Raw genomic sequence first — 19,568 nt, forward strand, 5'->3', positions numbered from 1 at the left:
TGGTCCCCAGGTGTTCAGGCTGCTGTGCTGCAGTGCCCGCCCACCCCTGAGGTGATGCTGCCTCTGATTGGCCGCTTGGGCTGTCACTCAGCCCAGGTACAGTGCCCGCCCTCCCCTGAGGTGATGCTGCCTCTGATTGGCTGCCTGAGGGGTCACACCCCCGCCCTGTTCCCACCCCTCGCTGAGGTGATCTTTGCTCTGATTGGCTGCCATGTGCCACTCTCCCGCCAGGCGTGATTGGTGGAGCCGGCACGCCCCGCCCCCGCACGTTGCCCAGTTATTTTGACTCTTCCCACCTTTCCTGCAGGCCTCGAAATTTGATTGGTTCGTTACATATCAATCACGTGTCTTTACCCCGCCTCCTCAAATGCGATTGGCTGTCCGGGGTCCACTGACTTCTGGGTGGACGTTGCCAGGCAACTAGCTCTGCCTTCTCTCTCGCGATTGGTGGACATCTGCAACCCTCTCCTTTCCAGCATCTACGCTGGGATTGGCTGCGACCGGACGGCAAACCCGCCCCTGCTCGAAAGCGATTGGTCCTCACGCCTACCCATCAAAGAATAAACCGCACTTCTGCTTTTCCCGCCCTCGGCCACGCCCCCTTCCTTCCGCTTCCCCGCGCCCCTCCCGCTCTGATTGGCCGCGGCGCTGGCCCCGCCCCCGCCAGAGGGCCGCCTCCCCGCGCGGCAGCGGCCGGGCTCTCAGTTGAGCAGCGGCGCCCGCGCTGAGCGGAGCTCTCCCGCCGCCGGGGGCCCCGCGATGGCGGCGGGTGAGGCGGGAACCATGACGGCGGAACTGCTGCCGCCCCTACCGCCGTCGCCGCCGCCTGGAGGAGCCGGTACGGAACGCGCTCTGGAAGAAGCGGCGGCCTCCGGTACCCTCAGCCTGGCCGGTCGCCGCCTGCGCGCCTTCCCGGTAGCGGCGGCGCGACGGTGGGACCTCAGCGACACCACGCAGGCCGGTGAGACCACGCCCCCTCCTGCCTTAGCCACGCCCCCGGGGCACCCTTGGCCACGCCCCTCCCGGATACCCCCCTCCCCGGGCGGTAGCGGCTTCGCAGCCCCCCCCTGCCCCGTTCCCGGGGGTCCCCGGTGCCTCCTGTCCCCGCCAAGCCAGGCCTAGCTCCCCCCTGCCCCGTTCCCGGGGGTCCCTGGTGCCTCCTGGCGCCCCCTACCCCGTTCCCGGGGGTCTCCAGTGCCTCCTTCCTGCCCCAGGCTGGGTCTGGCTCCCCCCCCGCCCCTTTCCCGGGGGTCCCCGGTGCCTCCTGCCCACCCCAGGCCGGGCCCAGCTCCCCCCTCCCCTCCGCAGCCCCCCCAGCCTCCTAAGGCAGGTCCCCGGGGGGGGGGGGGGGGGGCAGGGGTGTTGCATCCCCCCCCTCCATCAGCCTCTCGGGGGCCTTCGGCCTCTCGTGCTGAATCCCGGCCTTTCGGAGGGGGCCGGGAGCCCCAAACAGCCCCCCCTCCACGGGGTAACACGGGGTTCCCCCCCGGGGGGGGGGGCCTGCGGGTTCCACCCCGCCCTTGCCCCGCCGCCGCCTCCCCGGAAGCCAAAGGTTTGCCGAACGCGCCGGGAGGCCGGAGTCCGGATAAACAAGGTGCCGGGGCGGGAAGAGCCGGCACGCCTGGTCCGGGCGGTCCTGCCTGCCTCAGTTTCCCCCTCCCAGCGTAGAGGGGGGGTCACCAGCCTGCTGTGCCCCCCCCCCCATCAAGGGCAGGGGTGGGGAGCCGCCCCGCCGCTCTCGCTTCCCCTTTGGCTTCCCCTTCCGGCGGGGTTGGGGTGCCATCGGCCTCCCCCAGACCGGCCCTGAAAAGGGGGGCTGAGGGCTTGGCACCCCCCATTTCAGCCCCTTCTCAGGGGAGGGGTGGGGGTGCCCCCTCGTTACCCCCTCATTAACGTCCTCTGTTGGGGACACTCTAGGGTCACCTGGGGGGGTGGATCTGCCCCGTGTGTGTGTGTGTCCCCCGCCGGCCCCGAGCTGACCCCCCCCACGGCGCCGGGGAGGGAGCGGGGGAGAACGAGGGGTCCCTGTCCCCGAGGGTCCCCATCCCTGAGGCTCCCCGGTCCCTGAGGACCCCTTGTCCTCGTCCCTGAGGACCCCTTGTCCCCCACCCCGAAGGATCTCGGTCCCCTGTCCCTGCTGCTCCCCATCACTGATTGTCCCCATCCCAGAGGGTCCCCGGTCCCCATCCCTGAGGGTCTCTGTCCCCATCCCTTGTCCCCAGTGGTCCCCTGTCCCCACCAGTCCCCCTCCCTGAGGGTCCCCATCCCTGAGGGTCTCTGTCCCTTGTCCCTGAGGGTGTCTGTCCCCATCCCTGCTGGTCTCGGTCCCCATCCCTTGTCCCCAGTGGTCCCCTGTCCCCATCAGTCCCCATCCCTGAGGGTCTCTGTCCCTGAGGGTCCCTGTCCCCATCCTTGGGGGTCCCTGTCCCCAGCCCTAAGGGGTCCCCATCCCCGAGGGTCCCTGTCCCCATCCTTGGGGGTCCCTGGTCCCCAGCCCTAAGGGGTCCCCTGTCCCCGAGGGTCCCTGTCCCCATCCTTGGGGGTCCCTGGTCCCCAGCCCTAAGGGGTCCCCATCCCCGAGGGTCCCTGTCCCCATCCTTGGGGGTCCTCCATCCCTGCCGGTCCCCACGCGTCCCCGTCCCCATGCGTCCCCGTCCCCGCAGACCTCTCCCGCAACCGCTTTGGGGAGGTGCCGGAGGCCGCCTGCCGCCTGGTCTCCCTGGAGGGGCTCAGCCTCTACCACAACTGCCTGCGCAGCGTCTCCCCCGCCATCGCCAACCTCCAGGCCCTCGCCCACCTCGACCTCAGGTACCGCCCTTCCCCGGGGCGGGGGTCCGGCGGCACCCCCTGACGCTGCCGGTCACCCCCTGCCCGCTCTCTGCCTGCTCCCTGCCTGCAGTCGCAATCAGCTGACCTCGCTGCCCGCCTGCCTCTGCCTCCTGCCCCTCCGCGTCCTCAACGCCGGCAACAACCGGCTGGCGCAGCTCCCCGAAAACATCGGGGCGCTCGGCGCCCTGCGGCAGCTGGTGAGCACAAAGGGGGGGGGTGACGACACCAGGACCCCCCCCCTTTTTTGTCACCGTCCCCCCCCCGTTGTCACCTCGCTTCGTTAATTCTCCCCCCCGCCCCCCCCCAGGACGTCAGCTGTAACGAGCTGCGGGCGCTGCCGGCCGGCGTCGGGCAGCTGAAATCGCTGCGGGATCTCAACCTCCGCCGCAACCAGCTCACCGTGCTGCCCGCAGGTGGGTGGGGGGCTCGGGGGGGGCCCCCCACTTTGGGGGGGGGGGTCCCCACTGACCCCCGTCTCCCCCCAGAGCTGTCGGAGCTGCCCCTCGTCCGCCTCGACTTCTCCTGCAACCGGGTGGTCGCCATTCCCCGCTGCTACCGGCGTCTCCGGCACCTCCAAATCATCCTGGCCGATAACAACCCCCTCCAGTCGCCCCCCGCCCAGGTGAGGGGGGTCCGGGGGGGTCGGGGGGACCCCTGGGGCCCCCCCAAACCCCATCTGACCCCCCCCGACCCCCCCAGGTCTGCCTGAAGGGTAAAGTCCACATCTTCAAGTACCTCCACCTTGAAGCCGAGGCCACCGCCGCCACCCGGCCCCCCCCGCCATGGTAAAGGGGGGGTCTCAAAGAGGAGGGGGGGTGTCTCAAAGAGGGGGGGATCCCCCCAATTCCCCCCCCCCGGGGTTTTTTGGGGTCCCCCACCCTTGTTTTTTACCCCTCCCCCAGCCTCACAGAGGAGCTTTGCCCCCTCCGGCAGCGCGGGGGCTTGGACTCCGGCTTCAACAGCGTCGACAGCGGCAGCAAGCGCTGGTCCGGCAACGAGGTGGGTGTTGGGGCGCGGGGGGAGGGGCTTGGGGTGCCCCCCACCCTAAATCCCCCCCCTCGCACCCCCTTTTCCACCATTTCAGTCCACGGATGAGTTTTCGGAGCTGCCCCGGCAGCACAGGGAGAAGCGCGGCGGGGCAGGTGAGCGGGGTGGGGACCCGGTGTCACCCCCTCGGTGTCACCCTCTGGGGACCCCCTGTCACCCCCCCGGGACCTGGTGTCACCCCTTGGGGACCCCCTGTCACCCCCCCGGGGGCCGGTGTCACCCCCCGCTCCCCACAGCTGGTGACAGCGACCCCGAGCAGGTTGACTTCATCGAGGGCAGTCTCACCGGGGAGGAGGAGGAGGAGACCCCGCTGGAGGTGACGGCATCGTCCCCCACCCCCGGGACCCGCCCCCCCCCCATTTTGGGGGGCTCCCCAAATCCTAGGACCCCCCCAAACCCCAGGGCCCCCCCTTTGCCCCCCCCAGGAGCAGCAGGGCTCGTCCCCGCGAGGTGACACCCCGGAGAAGGCGGCCGGTGGCCGGTGAGTGCTGGGGGCTCTGGGGGGTTTTGGGGGTCATGGGGGGGTGGGGGGTGTTGGGGGGTCCCCGCTGACCCCCCCCCCCGCCCCCCCAGGGTGGTCCCCGTCCCCTGGCAGGGGGAGGGGGCGGGGGAGGGGCGGCGGCGCCCCGAGAGCCTGCAGCTCTGGCAGGAGAGGGAGAGGAGGAGCCGGGGGCTGGAGCGGAGAGACAGGTACGGGATTGGGAATGGGACTGGGATTGGGGATTGGGGATTGGGGATGGGATTAGGGACTGGGATTGGGGGCAGGGAATGGGGATTCGGGATTGGGGAAGGGGAATGGGGATTAGGGAAAGTGGGAACAGGGACTGGGGACAGGGATTAGGGATGGGACTGGGGACAGGGAATGGGGATTAGGGAAAGCGATTGGGGATGGGATTGGGGATGGGGATTGGGAATGGGGAGAGGGGAACGGGATGGGAATTAGGGATGGGATTGGGGGCAGGGAGCGGGATTGGGGCCAGGGGAATGGGGATTAGGGATGGGATTGGGGGAGCGGGATTGGGGACGGGAATGGGGACTAAGGGGGGATTTGGGACTGGGATTGGGGCTGGGGACAGGTTCGGGACTGGGACGGGGGACTGGGATTGGGGACGGGGACAGGTTTGGGACTGGGATTGGGGCTGGGGGACTGGGAATGGGGACGGGAATGGGGACTAAGGAGAGATTTGGGATAGGGACTGGGGACGGGGGACTGGGATTCGGGATGGGGACAGGTTCGGGACTGGGACGGGGCACTGGGATTGGGGCTGGGGACAGGTTTGGGACTGGGATTGGGGGCGGGGCGGGGTGGCTGCCACCTTCCCCCCTCCAGCTCCCTGCGAGCGGCTGCCCAGGCCCCCCCCGCCCCCGCTGCTGGCCCCAGGTGGGTGCCCCCATCCCCCCGTGTCCCCCCCCCCCCCCGTGTCCCCCCCCCGTGTCCCCCCCCGAGCCCCGGTGACACGGGGGGGCCGCTCTCCCCCAGCAGCCCCTCGGAGCCGGGCCCCCTCCCGCCGCGGCAGCCCAGGACGCCAGCGGTGAGTGCGGGCCGCCCCCGTTAGGCTCGGCGCTAATTAGCGACGGCGTTGATGACCCCACCCCCCCACCCCCGCTGCCGTTGCAGGGCCCGGACGAAGCCCCCGGCCCCCCCCCCCCCCCTCGCCCCCCGCCCCCCCCCCCCCCCCCAGCTTCCTCTTCCGCCCCTCCCCCTCCTCCTCCTTCCCCCGCGCCGCTGCCACCAAGCCCGGTAGGACCCGCGCGTCCCCCCCGCGTCCCCTCCTTGTGTCGTCCCCGTCCCCCCGCCGTGACCCCCCTCACCCGTGACCCCCCCCAAATTTCTTCCCCGCAGCCCCCCCGTCCCGCGACGCCGCCCCGGACCCCGACGAGCGGGAGCTGATCGCCGAGATGCGGCAGGTAGAGACCCCTCCCCCCCCCCCCCGGTAACTCTTTATTTGGGGGGTCTGTACCCCCCTAAATCACTTTTTTGGGGGGGGGGGGACCCCTTTATTTTACGCCCCCCCCCCTTTTCTTTCCCCCAGAGCATCGAGTCGCTGCTGCAGCTGCGGCTGCCGGAGGAGCTGGGGGAGGCGCTGAGCGACGGGGAGCTGCTCTGCCGCCTGGCCAACCGCCTGCGCCCCCGCCTCGTCCCCTTCATCCACGTCCCCTCGCCCGCCGCCGTGAGTCGCACCCCGAAACCCCCCCGAAACACACACACCCCCCCCCCGCCCCAAAGTCCCCTCCCCCAACCCCCCCTCCTTCTCTTGTGTCCCTCCCCCCCAGCCCAAGCTGAGCCCCGCCAACAGCCGCAGGAACGTGGAGAGCTTCCTGGAGGCCTGCCGGCGCCTGGGGGTCCCCGAGGTACCGCTGCGGGGGGGGGGTTTCGGGGGGGGGGGTCCTACGCCCTCCTGCGCTGACGTGGGACCCCCCCCGCCACCCCAGGTGAAGCCGCCCCCTCCCCGGCGCCCCCCGGGCTCCTCGCTGGCTTCGCCCTCTTCTACGGCCTCGTCATGGCGCTGCTTTACGCGGCTTACCGCGCGCTCTTCGGCTGCTGAGGGGGGGCCCCCGGCCCCCGGGGACCCCCCCCCCCGACCCGGGGGGAGCCCCCCCGACCCCCCAAACCCGGGGGGAGCCCCCCCCCCCCCTTTCCTTCTCGTGCCTTAACCTTGGGGAAACTGAGGCAGGGATGGGGGTTGGGGGGGGCTGAACCCCCTCCCCCCGGGGGCTGATCCCCCCCTTTAATTATTATAATTAATTATTATGACTTAGAATTAATTATTATAATGATTATTATAGTTAATTATTCTAATTATGGAGACCCCCCCCTAAATTATATTTGATATATACGTACCTATAGGTGGTGTCTGAATGGGGGGGGGGGGGGGGGCTAAAAGCTGGGGGGAGGGGTCGCTAGCTGGGGGAGGGGGGCTCAAAACTTGGGGGAGGGGGCTCTGCCCCTCCCCCGCCCCGCCGCTGCGCAGCTCTTTGTCCGTTTTTGTCCTTTCCGCGCCCGAACGGGACCGCCGCCGCCGCCGCCTCCCCCGCTCCGCTGCCCCCTCCCCCCCCCCGCCCCTGTGCCCCCCTCCCCCCTAACGCTGCCCCCCCCTCTTTGCCCCCCAGGCCGCCATTTGCCAGCCCCAGCAGGTGCTGGAGGAGGAGACGCTGGCCCCGCTGGCCCGAACCCTGCGGGCGCTACTGGGGGCCGCCCCTCCCCCCGCCACCCCTTGAGCCCCCCCTCCCCCACCCCGCCAGCCTCAACAAGGCCCCGCCCCCACCACGGCCTCGGCTCTGTCATTGGTGGGGAGCGGGGGGGGGGGAGGGGGGGCGGGGTGAAGCTGATCTGGCGCCGCCATTTTGGCTGAGGGCAGGCCGGCGCCCTTGCTCCCGGCGTAGAACATGGAGGTGAGGCCTTGGCCGCCATTTTGGTTGAGGGCAGCCAACCACCCTTCCCCCCCAGTGTGAGCGATGAGGACCTTGGCCGCCATCTTGGTTGAGGGCAGGCAGCCACTCTCCCCTCCATGAGGCAGTAGTGACGCCCTGGCAGCCATCTTGGCTCAGGGCAGGGAGACACCCTCACTCCCAGTGTAGAACATGGAGGTGAGGCCGCAGCTGCCATCTTGGTTGAGGGCAGTGAGCCACCTTCACCCTGCTCATGAGAGATGGAGGCATCGGCCGCCATTTTGACTGAGGGCAGGCACCTTTGCCCCCAGTATAGGACACAGGAGGTGAGACCACAGTGGCCATCTTAGTTAAGGGCAGGCAGCCCCTGTCCCCCCCTCCCCCCCCCACAGTGTGGGACCCGGCTGCCATCTTGGCTGAGGGCAGGGAGAAAGGGGAGGGGACGCCCCAGGCAGCCATCTTTACTGAGGGCAAAGGAGGCGGCAATGCCCGCAGCAGCCATTTTTACTGAGGGCAGGGGCTGAAAGTGGGGGAAACGGGGGTGGGGTTGGCTCTGGGAGGGGGCTATGGAGCATTGGGGGGGGGGGGTATTGGGGTGCGGGGGGTGGAGGGAAGGGCCGAGAGCAGAGCAGTTTCTATAGAATATATATTAGATATTGCCATGTATCTCTCAAAAAAATAAAACCTGGTCCTTGCGGGGGTGGGGGGCGCCTGGGTCCCCTCAGCAACCCGGGGGGCCGGGGACCCCCCCAGGCGGCGGCGGCGGCCACTATAGGAAGGGGTTGGTGGCCGGGTGCTTGATGCCGAAGGGGGCCGTCGGGGCCGGGACCGTCTGGGGGGGGCAAGAAGGGGGGTTGGGGGCAAAAAGGGGGTGGGGCTAGGGGCAAAAAGGGGGTTTGCCCCTCCCCCATTGCCCCCCCCCCCCATCTTGCCCCCGCTCACCACGAAGGGGTTGGTGGAGGCTTTGGCAACGCTGAACGCACCGAAGGGTGAATCTGGGGGGTAAAAAGGCGGGGGTCAGTCGGGGGGGGCAGGGTACCCCAATATTTGCCCCTCCCCCCCCCCGCTGGCTCTTACCGTCAGCCTGGAAGGGGGTGGGGAAGCCCCCGGGCACCGGGGGGGTGGCAAAACCGGCACCTATGGGGGGGAGGGGACAGAGAAGGAATTGGGGGGGGCCCCCAAACCCCATCCCGGTTTTGGGTGGGGGGTGGGGGGTGTCACTCACCGGCAGCGGGGCCGTTGCTCTGGAAGGGGTTGGTGGAGGGCGGGGGGCGGCGAAGGGGTTGGTGTAGCCTGGGGGGGGGGAGGGGCAGCGGCGTCACCTCAGGGTGCCCCGTCACGGTGGGGGGAGGGGTCCCAAGGTGGGGGGGGGGGGGGGGGAGGGGAGAACCCCAACTTACCCCCGTAAGGCGGCGGGGGCAGCGGCGGGGGGGCGCGGGGGCCCGAAGAGGCTGTGGGGGGATGGGGGAGGGGCTGAGCTGGGGGGTGGGGGGCTCCTGCCCCTCCCCCCCCAGCCAGGTGAGGGGGGGCAATTGGGGGGGGGGGGCCCACACGTGGTACCTGGCAGAGGCTCCGCCCCCTGTGGGCGGTGCTGTGGCAGCCCCGCCCCGTGCAGCAGCGCCCCCTGTGAGTGGGAAGAAGAGACATGGCTGGGGGGGGGGGGGGGGCGGACACCCCCAACCCCCCCTCTGGGACCCCCCAAGGGTGATGGGGGCACCCAAACCCCCTCCCCCTTTGTAGTGGGGGGGTCCTGGTGGCCCCCAGACCCCTCCCCATTCACCCCGGGGAACCACGGGGAGCGGGGGGAACCCCAGACCCCTCCCCAGTGCCCCGCAAGGAATGGGGGGACCCCCAGCTCCCCCCCCCCAATTAACGCCGGGGGTCCCCGGGTACCTGTGGGTGCGGGCGGGGCGTGGAAGGGGGGCGCAGCCCCCCCGAATTGCGCGGGCGCTCCCGGGCCGGCTCCGAAGGCATCGAAACTGGGGAAGGCGGTGCGGGGCGGGGCCGGGCCTGGGGGGCGCGGGGGGGGCCCTGGGTCACCCCCACAGCCCCCCCCCCGCGCTCTATGGCCCAGCCGGGCCCGCGTGCGGCCGCTCTAGCAGCTCACTTCCTTCCCCTGGGCCAGCGCTCGCTGGTCGGGGGTCCTCCCAGTTCCCCTCTGCCCGCCCATCTCTATGGTCGTCCCCCCCCACCCCCCCAGCTCACCGGGGAAGCCCGGGAAGGCGGCGAAGGCGGGCGGCGGCTGGGGGGCGGCGAAGGGATCCCCCCCGATGTCGGCCAAGAGATCGGTGCTGGCTTTCCGGGCCGGTTGGGGTGGGGGGTGGGGGGCCGGGCGGGGCTGGGGGAGGGGCACAGCAGGCATTAGGGTGCCGCTCCCCCTCCCCCCGGCCCCCTCCTCCCGCCCCCCCCCCCCGGCCCCGCCTCACCTGCAGCAGCGTCCCAGCGTCCCCCAGGAGCGGCTGGGTGGGCGCCGGCTCCGCCGCGGCGCTTTGCGGAGGTTTCGCTTGCTCCGGCGCCACGTACCTGCCGGGGGAGGGATATTTATTTGGGGGGACCCCCCCCCGTGCTGCCCCCCCCCCCCCAAACCGCATCCCCCCCTCCCCTCGTACCATCGCTTCTTCTCGTACTTCTCCTGCAGAAACTCCTTCACCTTCTGGGGGTCGCGGGAGTCGGGGAGCAGCGAGGTTCGGGCGTCGAAGGTGCCGAGCCACACCCGCCGGCAGGCCTGGGGGAGGGGGGACATGGGGACACCCGGGGGGGGGGGGGGGAAGGGGAGGGGGTGGTGACCCCCCCCCAGCTCCCTCCCCTCCCCCTCACCTCGTTGCCGCGGGCCTGCAGGAACAGCACCTCGCCTTCGGTGAAGGTGGTCATGGAAATGGACTTGACGCGGTGGGGGGGGTTCAGCCCCCGCCTGCCGGAGGGATTTGGGGGGTCAGCGCCCCCCGGGAACCCCCAAAAAAGGGGTTTTTCCCCCCAAAGATTCGTTATGAAAGGGCCCCGCCGATGCCCAGGTGCCTGGGCCACGCCCCCACGCGGGAAGCCCCGCCCCTTGGTGGGTACAGCCAATCAGTGACTGCTTGGTTTGGTGCCCCTGGAGTGGCCCCGCCCCTCCATTGGCCACGCCTCACCCAGCACCCGAGCACCTGGCCCCGCCCCTTCATCCTGACCACACCTCCCCACTGTGGCCCCGCCCCTCACCACCCAGGGCCCGCCCCTCCACCCTGGCCACGCCTCCCCACTGCCCTGGCCCCACCCCCCTCCCAGCACCCTGAAGCACCTGGCCCCCGCCCCTCCACCCTGGCCACGCCCCCACCCGCAACCACGTCCCGCCTCTCCGGCCACGCCCCACTCCCCACCCCTTGGCCCCGCCCCGGCCCCGCCCCTCTCACAGCGCCCCGGAGCAGCCGGTGCAGACGAGGCTGCCCACGGTAACGTCCACGTAGGTGACGCCGCGCTGGCCGCACTCGAAGCAGAGCCGGTTGGCGGGGGAAGCGTTCACCACCTCCCTCACCCGTCGGCACCAAACCTCAGCTTCCGCGTCCCGGTTTGTGCTTCCTTTCCGGCCACCGGCACCTCCGCCGGGTCCCGTTCCCGGCCCGGGGCCGCCGCCGCCGCCCGCCGCCGCCGCCGCCGCCATCCTCCCTCCCTCCCTGCCCCGGCAGCGGCGGCGGCGCGCACCGCGCATGCGCCACAAAGCCCCGCCCACCGCGCAGGCGCGTTGGCCAATCGGCGGGCTGCGCATGCGCGCGCGCGCCGCGGCACCACCCCCCCCTCCCCTTTCCCCCACCCGCCCCAGGTCCCGCCCCCTGCAGGCGCCGCGCACGTGCCGCCGCGGCGGCGGCCGTCGCGCGCCCAACGGCTCTTCCCGCCCTTTTCAGCGCGTCCTCCGCTCCCCTCAGCGCCCGGTGAGTGTTTCACCCCCCCAAAACCAAGGGGTGAGCCGTTCATTTTGGGTCGTTTTCACACAAATTCACTATTATCCCCCCCCCCCCCACCCGCGCACGTTGTGTTTTACCCCGTCATAGTCTGAGCGGGCGGCGTGGGGGGGGTCCCGCTCCCCTCATTGCGGTCTCCCCCCCCCTCACCTCAGGCGAGCGCTTCCAGCCGCTTCTCTCTTTAATAGTGCACAGAACCACGTTACAAAAGATTTCCCCCCTCCCGCGCTTTCCCTCCCCCCACCCCCCTCCCCAAATTCGGGGCCCCCCCGGACCCCGCGGGGACGAAGGCAATTCTGGTAACGGGGAGGGGGGGCGAGGCACAGAGGGGCTGGGGGGTCCCAGGAAGGGGTTTGGGGGGGCCCTTTACCCCCTCCCCCAACGGTACCCCCCCAAAAATCCCAGGGGAGACCCCCACCTCCCCTCGCACCCCCCCACGTTGGGGGGGGTTCCCCCAACACACCCCCCCCCACAGGCCGCACCGCGGACCCCCGGAGCCTAACCCCCTCCCCAGACCCTGCTCGACCGTGGATGCACCCCCATAAATACCCCCCCCGCGCCCCCCCCCCATAAATACATTTGCAAAGCAGTTACAGCACCCCCCCCCCTTTCTGGGGGGCTGGACCCCCCCGTTTATTGGGGGGGCTCTACTCCCCTTAATTAGGGGCTTGTCCCCCCCTTTCTGGGGGGCTCTACCCCCCTTTATTGAGGGCCCCCCCTTATTGGAGGGGTGTTACCCCCTTAATGGGGGCCTCTCCCCCCCCCATTTATTGGGGGCCCCTTTACTCTGGGGGGGGGTGTCTCCATCCTCCCCCCCCTCATTTTAGGGGCGCCCCCTCCCCGATTTTAATTAGGGGGGGGCTTAACGTACCATAAATACACCCCTCATCCTCCCCCAACCCGGCCCAGCCGTGTCGCCCCCCCCCGATGTTGAGGACACTCCTCTATTGGGGACCCCCCTCCGTTTTGGGGACCCCTCCCAATTTTGAGGATCCCCCCCTCGATTTTGGGACACCCCCCCACAATTCTGGGGCCCCCGCCTCAATTCTGGGGACCCCCCCCCCCAATTCTGGGCACCCCACAATTCTGGGGACCCCCCCTCGATTTTGGGACCCCCCCCAATTTTGAAGACCCCTCCATTTCAAGGACCCCCTCCTCCCCGTTGACCCCCCTCCATTTTAAGGCCCCCCCTCCACTTTGCAGACCCCCCTCAGTTTGGGTGTCCCCCCCGCACCATTTTAGGGACCCCCCCTCGATTTCAGGACCCCCCACCAATTTTGGGGGGTGGGGGTATTTTTGGGGGTGGGGGGCCCGGAGATGCGCCAGGCACCCCGGGGCGGGGGCGGGGGGGTCAGATGGCCGTGTCCCACAGCACGGCCTGCGGCCGCCGGGCGGGGGGGTGGCGGGGGGAGGTGGTGGCGGGGGGGGGGTCTCCCCTCCGCCGCCCCCCCTCCAGGCGGGGGGGAGGGGCGGGAGGCTCTCCTGTTTGCAGACCCCCCCCCCCCGCCCCCCCCGGGCCTTGACCTCAGAGCAGACGCAGCGTTTGCGGTCGATCACCTCCTGCAGCTGCCCGTCCCGCGGGCGGGGGGCGGCGGCGGCGGGGACCCCCCCGGGCCCCCCCGCGACGGCGGGGACCCCCCCGGAGAGAGGGCGGGGGGCGGGGGGGCCGCGGGGAAAGGGGGGGGCCCCGGCTTGGCGAACCCCCGAGGTGGAGGCCGAGCGGCCCAGGCGGGGGCCCCCGGGGAGGTCTGGGGGGGCGGGGGGTCAGGGGACACCGTGGGTCCCCGTCACCCCCCCAGCGATGGGGGCGCCCAGCTTGTCCCCATGTCCCCCCCCGGGCCCTGTGACCCCCCCCACGTCCCCACGTCCCCCAGTGTCTCCCATGTCCCCTGTGACCCCCCGTGTCCCCATGTCCCCCCCCGGGCCCTGTGACCCCCGCCACGTCCCCATGTCCCCCCCGGGCCCTGTGACCCCCCCGTGTCCCCATGTCGTCCCCCCCGGGCCCTGTGACCCCCCCACGTCCCCACGTCCCCCAGTGTCTCCCGTGTCCCCTGTGACCCCCCCATGTCCCACCCCCTTTGTGTCCCCCCATCCAATGTCCCCATGACCCCCCCCCATGTCGTCATGTCCCCCCCGTGTCCCCACACCCCCCCACGTCCCCCCATGTGTGTCCCCCCCCCGTGTTCCCTCCCCCCCGTCCCCCCCCCCATGTCCCCCCGGGGCTCTGTGACCCCCTCGTGTCCCCCCCCATGTCCCTCTCTGCCCCCCCCAATGCCCCCCGTGCCCCCCGTGCCCACCTGGGGGCCGCCCGCAGGCGGGGAAGGTCTGGCAGGGGAGGGGGGGGGTCTGGCAGGGGAGGGGGGCCCCGCCCGCCCCCGCGGCCCCTCCGCTCGCACCGGGATCCCCGAGGGGGGGAGCCGCCCCCCCCGCTCCTCCCGGGGGGGCTCCGAGGCCTCTGGGGGCGGGGGGGGGGGCAAAGGTCAGCTCCGCCCCCTGGGGGGCGTCACCCCGCCCCAACCCCGCCTCGCCCCTCCCCCTCCCCCCCCCAGCACCCACTCTCGGCCTCTTTCCCACGGCGGCCCCGGCGGGGGGGGCCCTCCTCTTCGCGCGGGGGGGCGGGGCCTGCCGCGGCCCCACCCCCCCGCAGGCTGTCATAGGCGGGGGGGCGCTTCCCGGGGGGCGGGGCCTCGGCGGCGGCAGGTGGGAGGGGCAACGGCCCGAGCCCCGTCCCTCCCCGCTCTCGCCCCGCCCCTCCCGCCGCGGCGGGGGGGTGGTGGTGGTGGGGGAGGGGGGTGGAGTGGCTGCGCGCGCGGGCGGGGGGGCGGCTCGCGGCGGGGGAGGGGCAGGCGCGAGCCCTCGGGGGGGGGGGGAGCGGCCAGCAGCGGGGGGCGGGGTGCCAGGAGGTTGGGGAAGGGGGGGGGGATGGGGGCGGGGCCGGCGAAGGGGGCGTGGCCCGCGAAGGGGGTGCGTGGGGTGAAGGGAGCGTGGCCGGTGGCAAATGGGGCAGGGCCTGTGGTGAAAGGGGCGTGAATGGAGGTGAAAGGGGCGTGGCCTGCGGTGAAGGGGGCGTGGCCTCCACCCTCCCCCGCGGGGAGGGGGCAGCTCATCTCCTCGTAGATGGCCTCGGGCTCCTCGGGGGGAGGGGGGCGCCCCCCCCCCCCTGCCGGGGCTCCCCCCCTCCCCCCCGCCGGGCGTCCCCCACCATCTCGATGTAGACGGGCTCCTCCCCCTCTCCCCCCGGCCCCCCCTCGGCGGCGGGGGGGGTGTGGGGCAGGGGGGCCCCGGCCGACAGGCGGGTCTGGGGGCTGCGGGAGGGCTTCGGGGGGGGCGTCTGCCGCACGCAGCCCCCCCGCGGGGTGCCTGGGGGGGGGAGGGGGGGCGTCAGGGGGGCAGCACCCCCGTAGCTCCCCACGGCACCCCGAAACCCCCCGTGCCCCCTCCCCGCCCCATAACCCCCTCAGGGTGACGCCCCATAGCCCCCCCAAGCCCCCCGGCGCACCCTGTAACCCTCCAGCCCCCAGGGCACCCCAAAACCCCACAGCACCCCCGTGTCTGCCCCCCGGTACCCCCCCAGCCCCCCCAGCCCCCGGGGCACCCCAAAACCCCATAGCACCCCGCCAGCCCCACAGCACCCCATAACGCCCAGCGCCCCCCACAACCCCCACAACCCCCCCAGCCCCTCATAACGCCCCAGCCCCCCAACCCCCCATGGCCCCCCAAAACCGCCCCAGCCCCCCAAAATCCCCCCAGCCCCCCAAAACCCCATCATATCTCCCAGCCCCCCACACCCCCCCCCGGCACCTCACAGCCCCCCATAACCCCCCCACCCCCCCCGCCCCCCACTCACCACCCCTCTTGGCGGGTGGCGCCTCGAGGCCCCGGCCCTCGGGGGGCCCCGGGCGGTGGCCGGGGGGGCGGGGGGGGCCCCCGCTTTCGGGGAGCCCCACGGCGTGGCAGGAGAGGGAGCGGGGGGCCATGCCGGGGGCGCAGGGCCGCGGCCCCCGCTCCTGGGGGGCCGGCAGCGTCAGGAAGCCCACCCGCAGCGGCCGCCGCAGGGAGCCCCCCTCCCGCGCCTTGGGGGCCCTGGGGGGACAGGAGGGGGGGTCAGGGGGACCCCCAATCGTGGGGACCCCCCCCAACCAGCGAGGGGGGGGCAGCGAGGTGCAGGGGACCCCCAAAATACCCAGAGATCCCCCCCCATCCGCCAGCTTGGCTGCCCTAGGGGGATCGGGGGGACCCCAAAGCACGGGGGACCCCCCCAAACCCCCTAGGGCCCCCCATCCCCCTCACACCCCCCCGGGGGGGCACAGGGGGACCCCAAAATCTCTGGGGAACCCCCCAACCCCCCCAGTGACCCCATGTCCCCCTTGAACCCCCTGTGGGGGGCACAGGGGGACCCCAACATATTTGAGGACCCCCCGCCGGGCCCCCATCCCCCTCGAACCCACCCTTGGGGGGTCCCACCCCCCAGGGACCCCCCCAACCACCCGTGTCCCCCTCGAACCCCCCTGGGGGGCCCCGGGGTGCAAGGGGGGACCCCCACCCCCCAGGACCCCCCCACCCCCCTCAAACCCACCCTGGGGGGCAAAAGGGGGGACCCCGCCCCCCAGGACCCCCCCCCCCCCGGTCCCCCCCCCGGGGGCACAAGGTGGGGACCCCGCCCCCCAGGACCCCCCCATCCCCCCGCCCCCCCCCGGGGGGCAGAAGGGGGGTCCCCGCCCCCCACCCACCCCTTGCGCGGCTCCTCCTCGCGGGGGGGCCGCCAGTCGGGGCGCCCCTTGCGCTGCAGCAGGTTCATGGCGGCGGCCGCGGGGGGGCGCTCGTCCCCCCCCAGCCGCAGGAAGGCGGCGGCGGCGGCGGCCAGCCCCGACCGCTGGGGGGCGCTCATCCCTGGGGGGGGGGAGCAGAGGGGCGAGAGGGGAGGGGCGCTCTAGCCACCGCCGCCACGCCTATGGTGCGGCCCCCCCCCTTCCTCCTCCTCCTCCTCCTCCTCCCCCCCCCCGCCGTTACCTCTCGCTCCGGTATCTTGAGCGGCGGGGGGGGAGGGGGGGAATCCGCGTCTCCCCCCCTCCCCCCACCCCGCGCCCGGATCCCCCCGGTGGTGCTGGCGGTGGGGGGCAGGGGGCTCAGGGAGGGCGGCGATCCATGGCGGGGCTCTAGCGGCCTGGAACGAGGGAGGGGGGGGGGGTGTTTACCGGAGGGTGTCCCCCCCCCGTTAACACCCCTCCCCTCTCCGCCATCCCCTGCCTTTTCACGTACCGGTCGCTCCCGCCTCCCGCCCGCGCCGCTCCATGGCGCTGACGCAGCGTCCGGGCTCCACAAGGAGCGGGGGAGAGAGCGGCGCCGGCGGGAAGGCGGCAGCGCCCCCTAGCGGCGCGGCGGACCCGCGCAGGGAGCGGCGGCCACGCCCCCCCCTCCTTTACGGCCGTCACGTGGGCGGGACTTCCGCTCGCCGCCACTTCCGGCCGCTGTCAGCCCGTTGCCGCCGCTCGCCGCCGCCGCCGCCGGTCGCGGCTCCGGCCCCGCCATGTTCCCCCCCCCGCCTCCAGCACCGCCGCCATGAGCCGGAAAAAAAGCGGCTTCGCCATCACCAGCGTCCGCGGCGGTAACGGCGGTGGAGGGGGGGAAGGCGGGAGCGGTTCTTCCACCAACCCCGCCGTTTCCCGGTTCCGTTTAGTCCGGTTACCCGGCTCCGGGGAGGTTTTGCGGCGGGGTCGTTGGATCTGTCGGGATTTTTACGAGAGGGAAGCGGGTCCCAGGGGAAGCGGGAGGATCCCGCTCTCCCTCGACTCCCCCCGGGGGCCCTCCCCGGGGCCGCCCCCCGCCGCCGCCGCCGCCGCCCCCCAGCCCCGATCGCTCGGGGCCTTCGCTCAGCTGGTGCAGGTGAGGGGCGGGGCTACACCCCCCGGGGGGTGGGCGTGGCTACGCCTGGCCACGCCCCCCCCTTCCCAACACCCCCTTCTCTCCGCAGGCCCTGCCCCCGAGGCCCCCCTCGCCCCGCCCCGGGCTGAGCGCTCGCTTGGGATTGGCTGGAGAGGAGAGTGAGGAGGAGGGGTGAGGCGGGGCTTCTGGCTGGGGGAGGGGTGGGATTTCCGGTTGGGGGAGGGGGAGGGGGTGGGACTTGGGGGGGATGGGGTGGGGGCGGGGCTTCCTCTTTAGCCAGGTGGGGGAGGGGCCGGGTCCTGTCCCCCCCTCAGCGCCCCAAAAGGGGGAAGGAAAGGGGGGGGTGGGGCCACAGGACTCCCCCTCCCCCCCTTCCCCGGACGCCTGGGGGGGGTGGGGGTGGGGCGGGTCCATCCATCCGTCCATCTGACACCCCCCCACCCCCCCCATCCCAGCAGCGCCGGCAGCGGGGTGACGGCCATCGACAACAAGATCGAGCAGGCCATGGTCAGCCCCTCCCCCCGCCGCGGTGGGCGGGGTCCCGTGGGGTGGGGGAGGGGCATCTCGGTGTGGGGGCGGGGGGTCCCTAACGCCTGGGTCCTGGTGGGGGTGGGGTGGGGGTCCCATCTGGGGGCTGTGGGGGTCTGTGGGCCCCGCTCGGGGTGGGTGGGGGAGGGATCTGAGGGGTCCCAGTTGGGGTCCATGGGTCCCAGCTGGGGGCTGTGGGTCCCAGCTGGGGGCTGTGGGGGTCCATGGGTCCCAGTTGGGGGCTGGGATGGGGCTGTGGGTCCTGCCTCAGGGCAGGGGGTGTCTGTGGGTCCCGTTTGGGGGCTGTGGGGGGTCCGTGGGTCCCAGTTGGGGGCTGTGGGGGGTCCGTGGGTCCCAGCTGGGGGCTGTGGGTCCCAGTTGGGGGCTGTGGGGGGTCCGGGGGTCCCAGTTGGGGGGCGTGGGGGGGCCGTGGGTCTCAGGTGGGGGCTGTGGGGGTCCATGGGTCCCAGTTGGGGGCTGGGATGGGGCTGTGGGTCCTGCCTCAGGGCAGGGGGTGTCTGTGGGTCCCAGCTGGGGGCTGTGGGGGGTCCGTGGGTCCCAGTTGGGGGCTGTGGGGGGTCCGTGGGTCCCAGCTGGGGGCTGTGGGTCCCAGTTGGGGGCTGTGGGGGGTCCGTGGGTCCCAGTTGGGGGCTGTGGGGGGTCCGGGGGTCCCGGCGGGGGGCTGTGGGTCCCAGTTGGGGGCTGTGGGGGGTCCGTGGGTCCCAGCTAGGGGCTGTGGGGGGTCCGTGGGTCCCAGTTGGGGGCTGTGGGGGGTCCGTGGGTCCCAGCTGGGGGCTGTGGGTCCCGTTTGGGGGCTGTGGGGGTCCATGGGTCCCAGCTGGGGGCTGGGATGGGGCTGTGGGTCCTGCCTCAGGGCAGGGGGTGTCTGTGGGTCCCGTTTGGGGGCTGTGGGGGGTCCGTGGGTCCCAGTTGGGGGGTGTGGGGGGTCCGTGGGTCCCAGCTGGGGGCTGTGGGTCCCAGTTGGGGGCTGTGGGGGGTCCGTGGGTCCCAGTTGGGGGCTGTGGGGGGTCCGTGGGTCCCAGCTGGGGGCTGTGGGGGGCCATGGGGCCCAGTTGGGGGCTGGGATGGGGCTGTGGGTGCTGCCTCAGGGCAGGGGGTGTCTGTGGGTCCCAGCTGGGGGCTGTGGGGGGTCCGTGGGTCCCAGTTGGGGGCTGTGGGGGGTCCGTGGGTCCCAGCTGGGGGCTGTGGGTCCCGTTTGGGGGCTGTGGGGGTCCATGGGTCCCAGTTGGGGGCTGTGGGGGGTCCGTGGGTCCCAGCTGGGGGCTGTGGGTCCCAGTTGGGGGCTGTGGGGGTCCGTGGGTGCCAGCTAGGGGCTGTGGGGGGTCCGTGGGTCCCAGTTGGGGGCTGTGGGGGGTGGGTGGGTCCCAGCGGGGGGCTGTGGGTCCCGTTTGGGGGCTGTGGGGGTCCATGGGTCCCAGCTGGGGGCTGGGATGGGGCTGTGGGTCCTGCCTCAGGGCAGGGGGTGTCTGTGGGTCCCGTTTGGGGGCTGTGGGGGGTCCGTGGGACCCAGTTGGGGGCTGTGGGTCCCAGCTGGGGGCTGTGGGGGGTCCGTGGGTCCCAGCTGGGGGCTGGGACGCGGCTGTGGGTCCCAGGGGGGGCGGGGGTGTCCGTGGGTCCCCCCTGACGGCCGCCCCCAGGACCTGGTGAAGAGCCACCTGCTGCTGGCGGTGCGGGAGGAGGTGGAGCTGCTGCGGGAGCAGATCAGGGAGCTGCGGGAGCGGCGGGCGGCGCTGGAGCGGGAGAACGGGATCCTGCGGGCGCTGGCCACCCCCCAGCAGCTCGCGCGCCTGCCCGCGCCCCGCCCCCACGGGCCCCCCGCCTGAGCGTGCCGGGCGGCGGGGGGGAGGGGCAGGACCCCCGCCCCCCCCCCCGCGGGGACCTGGGGGGGGAGGGGGGGTAGGGGACGTGCGGTGCAGCGGGGCCCGGGGTTCTCAG

At 72.9% G+C, this 19,568-nt stretch overlaps 3 protein-coding genes and 1 pseudogene across 6 annotated transcripts; 2 read left to right on the plus strand and 2 right to left on the minus strand.

Moving 5' to 3' along the window:
• Nucleotides 1–692: 692 nt before the first annotated feature.
• LRCH4 (leucine rich repeats and calponin homology domain containing 4) lies at nt 693–7,200 on the plus strand. The gene is made up of 17 exons (XM_087777775.1): nt 693–961; nt 2,664–2,808; nt 2,900–3,026; nt 3,137–3,242; nt 3,315–3,451; nt 3,529–3,614; nt 3,732–3,828; nt 3,914–3,971; nt 4,113–4,192; nt 4,302–4,357; nt 4,450–4,566; nt 4,996–5,257; nt 5,357–5,408; nt 5,720–5,784; nt 5,910–6,047; nt 6,151–6,228; nt 6,988–7,200. The coding sequence occupies exons 1-17, from the start codon at nt 760–762 to the stop codon at nt 7,093–7,095; spliced, it is 1,914 nt and encodes a 637-aa protein (XP_087633901.1). The 5' UTR covers nt 693–759; the 3' UTR covers nt 7,096–7,200.
• Nucleotides 7,201–7,882: 682 nt separating this feature from the next.
• AGFG2 (ArfGAP with FG repeats 2) lies at nt 7,883–10,935 on the minus strand. 3 transcript variants are annotated; one of them, XM_087777825.1, is made up of 12 exons: nt 10,656–10,935; nt 10,084–10,177; nt 9,876–9,991; nt 9,693–9,789; nt 9,472–9,604; nt 9,160–9,276; nt 8,827–8,890; nt 8,667–8,717; nt 8,492–8,559; nt 8,344–8,403; nt 8,209–8,261; nt 7,892–8,098 (listed from the first exon to the last, which is right to left on the minus strand). In XM_087777825.1, the coding sequence occupies exons 1-12, from the start codon at nt 10,901–10,903 to the stop codon at nt 8,036–8,038; spliced, it is 1,164 nt and encodes a 387-aa protein (XP_087633951.1). In that variant the 5' UTR covers nt 10,904–10,935; the 3' UTR covers nt 7,892–8,035. The 3 variants fall into 3 exon arrangements, with proteins under 3 accessions (XP_087633952.1, XP_087633953.1, XP_087633951.1); XM_087777826.1 differs by lacking the exon at nt 8,344–8,403 and having other exon boundaries at nt 7,883–8,098; nt 10,778–10,935; XM_087777827.1 differs by lacking the exons at nt 8,344–8,403; nt 8,667–8,717 and having other exon boundaries at nt 7,883–8,098; nt 10,778–10,935.
• A 1,307-nt stretch (nt 10,936–12,242) lies between these two features.
• Nucleotides 12,243–16,582, minus strand: LOC148052992 (neuronal tyrosine-phosphorylated phosphoinositide-3-kinase adapter 1-like; annotated as a pseudogene). The gene is made up of 7 exons (XR_015709057.1): nt 16,461–16,582; nt 16,212–16,365; nt 15,932–16,091; nt 15,049–15,284; nt 13,758–14,561; nt 13,499–13,656; nt 12,243–12,949 (listed from the first exon to the last, which is right to left on the minus strand). The product of XR_015709057.1 is annotated as a neuronal tyrosine-phosphorylated phosphoinositide-3-kinase adapter 1-like (transcript).
• On the plus strand, nt 16,539–19,560 carry LOC148052993 (uncharacterized). Its single transcript, XM_087777835.1, has 4 exons — nt 16,539–17,084; nt 17,173–17,255; nt 17,540–17,591; nt 19,271–19,560. Exons 1-4 carry the CDS (start codon nt 16,761–16,763, stop codon nt 19,454–19,456), a joined length of 645 nt encoding a protein of 214 aa, XP_087633961.1. The 5' UTR covers nt 16,539–16,760; the 3' UTR covers nt 19,457–19,560.
• Nucleotides 19,561–19,568: the final 8 nt, after the last annotated feature.

The sequence above is a fragment of the Nipponia nippon genome, unplaced genomic scaffold (genome assembly GCF_047370975.1).
Source record: "Nipponia nippon isolate SJK-2023a ecotype South Korea unplaced genomic scaffold, ASM4737097v1 scaffold_41, whole genome shotgun sequence".
NCBI lineage: Eukaryota > Metazoa > Chordata > Aves > Pelecaniformes > Threskiornithidae > Nipponia > Nipponia nippon.

Bases quoted from the DNA above. Each gene is read 5' to 3' on its own strand.
- AGFG2 (XM_087777825.1), bottom strand. From the start codon at position 10,903: ATGGCGGCGGCGGCGGCGGCGGGCGGCGGCGGCGGCCCCGGGCCGGGA. The intron at 8,560-8,666 runs GTAAGTTGGGGT...CCCCCCCCCCAG, and splicing joins GCCCCCGCCGCCTTACGGGG to GCTACACCAACCCCTTCGCC. The intron at 8,262-8,343 runs GTAAGAGCCAGC...TTTACCCCCCAG, and splicing joins CACCCCCTTCCAGGCTGACG to ATTCACCCTTCGGTGCGTTC.
- LOC148052993 (XM_087777835.1), top strand. From the start codon at position 16,761: ATGAGCCGGAAAAAAAGCGGCTTCGCCATCACCAGCGTCCGCGGCGGT. The intron at 17,256-17,539 runs GTGAGGCGGGGC...CCCCCATCCCAG, and splicing joins GAGGAGAGTGAGGAGGAGGG to CAGCGCCGGCAGCGGGGTGA. The intron at 17,592-19,270 runs GTCAGCCCCTCC...GGCCGCCCCCAG, and splicing joins ACAAGATCGAGCAGGCCATG to GACCTGGTGAAGAGCCACCT.
- LRCH4 (XM_087777775.1), top strand. From the start codon at position 760: ATGGCGGCGGGTGAGGCGGGAACCATGACGGCGGAACTGCTGCCGCCC. The intron at 3,027-3,136 runs GTGAGCACAAAG...GCCCCCCCCCAG, and splicing joins TCGGCGCCCTGCGGCAGCTG to GACGTCAGCTGTAACGAGCT. The intron at 5,409-5,719 runs GTGAGTGCGGGC...TCTTCCCCGCAG, and splicing joins GGCAGCCCAGGACGCCAGCG to CCCCCCCGTCCCGCGACGCC.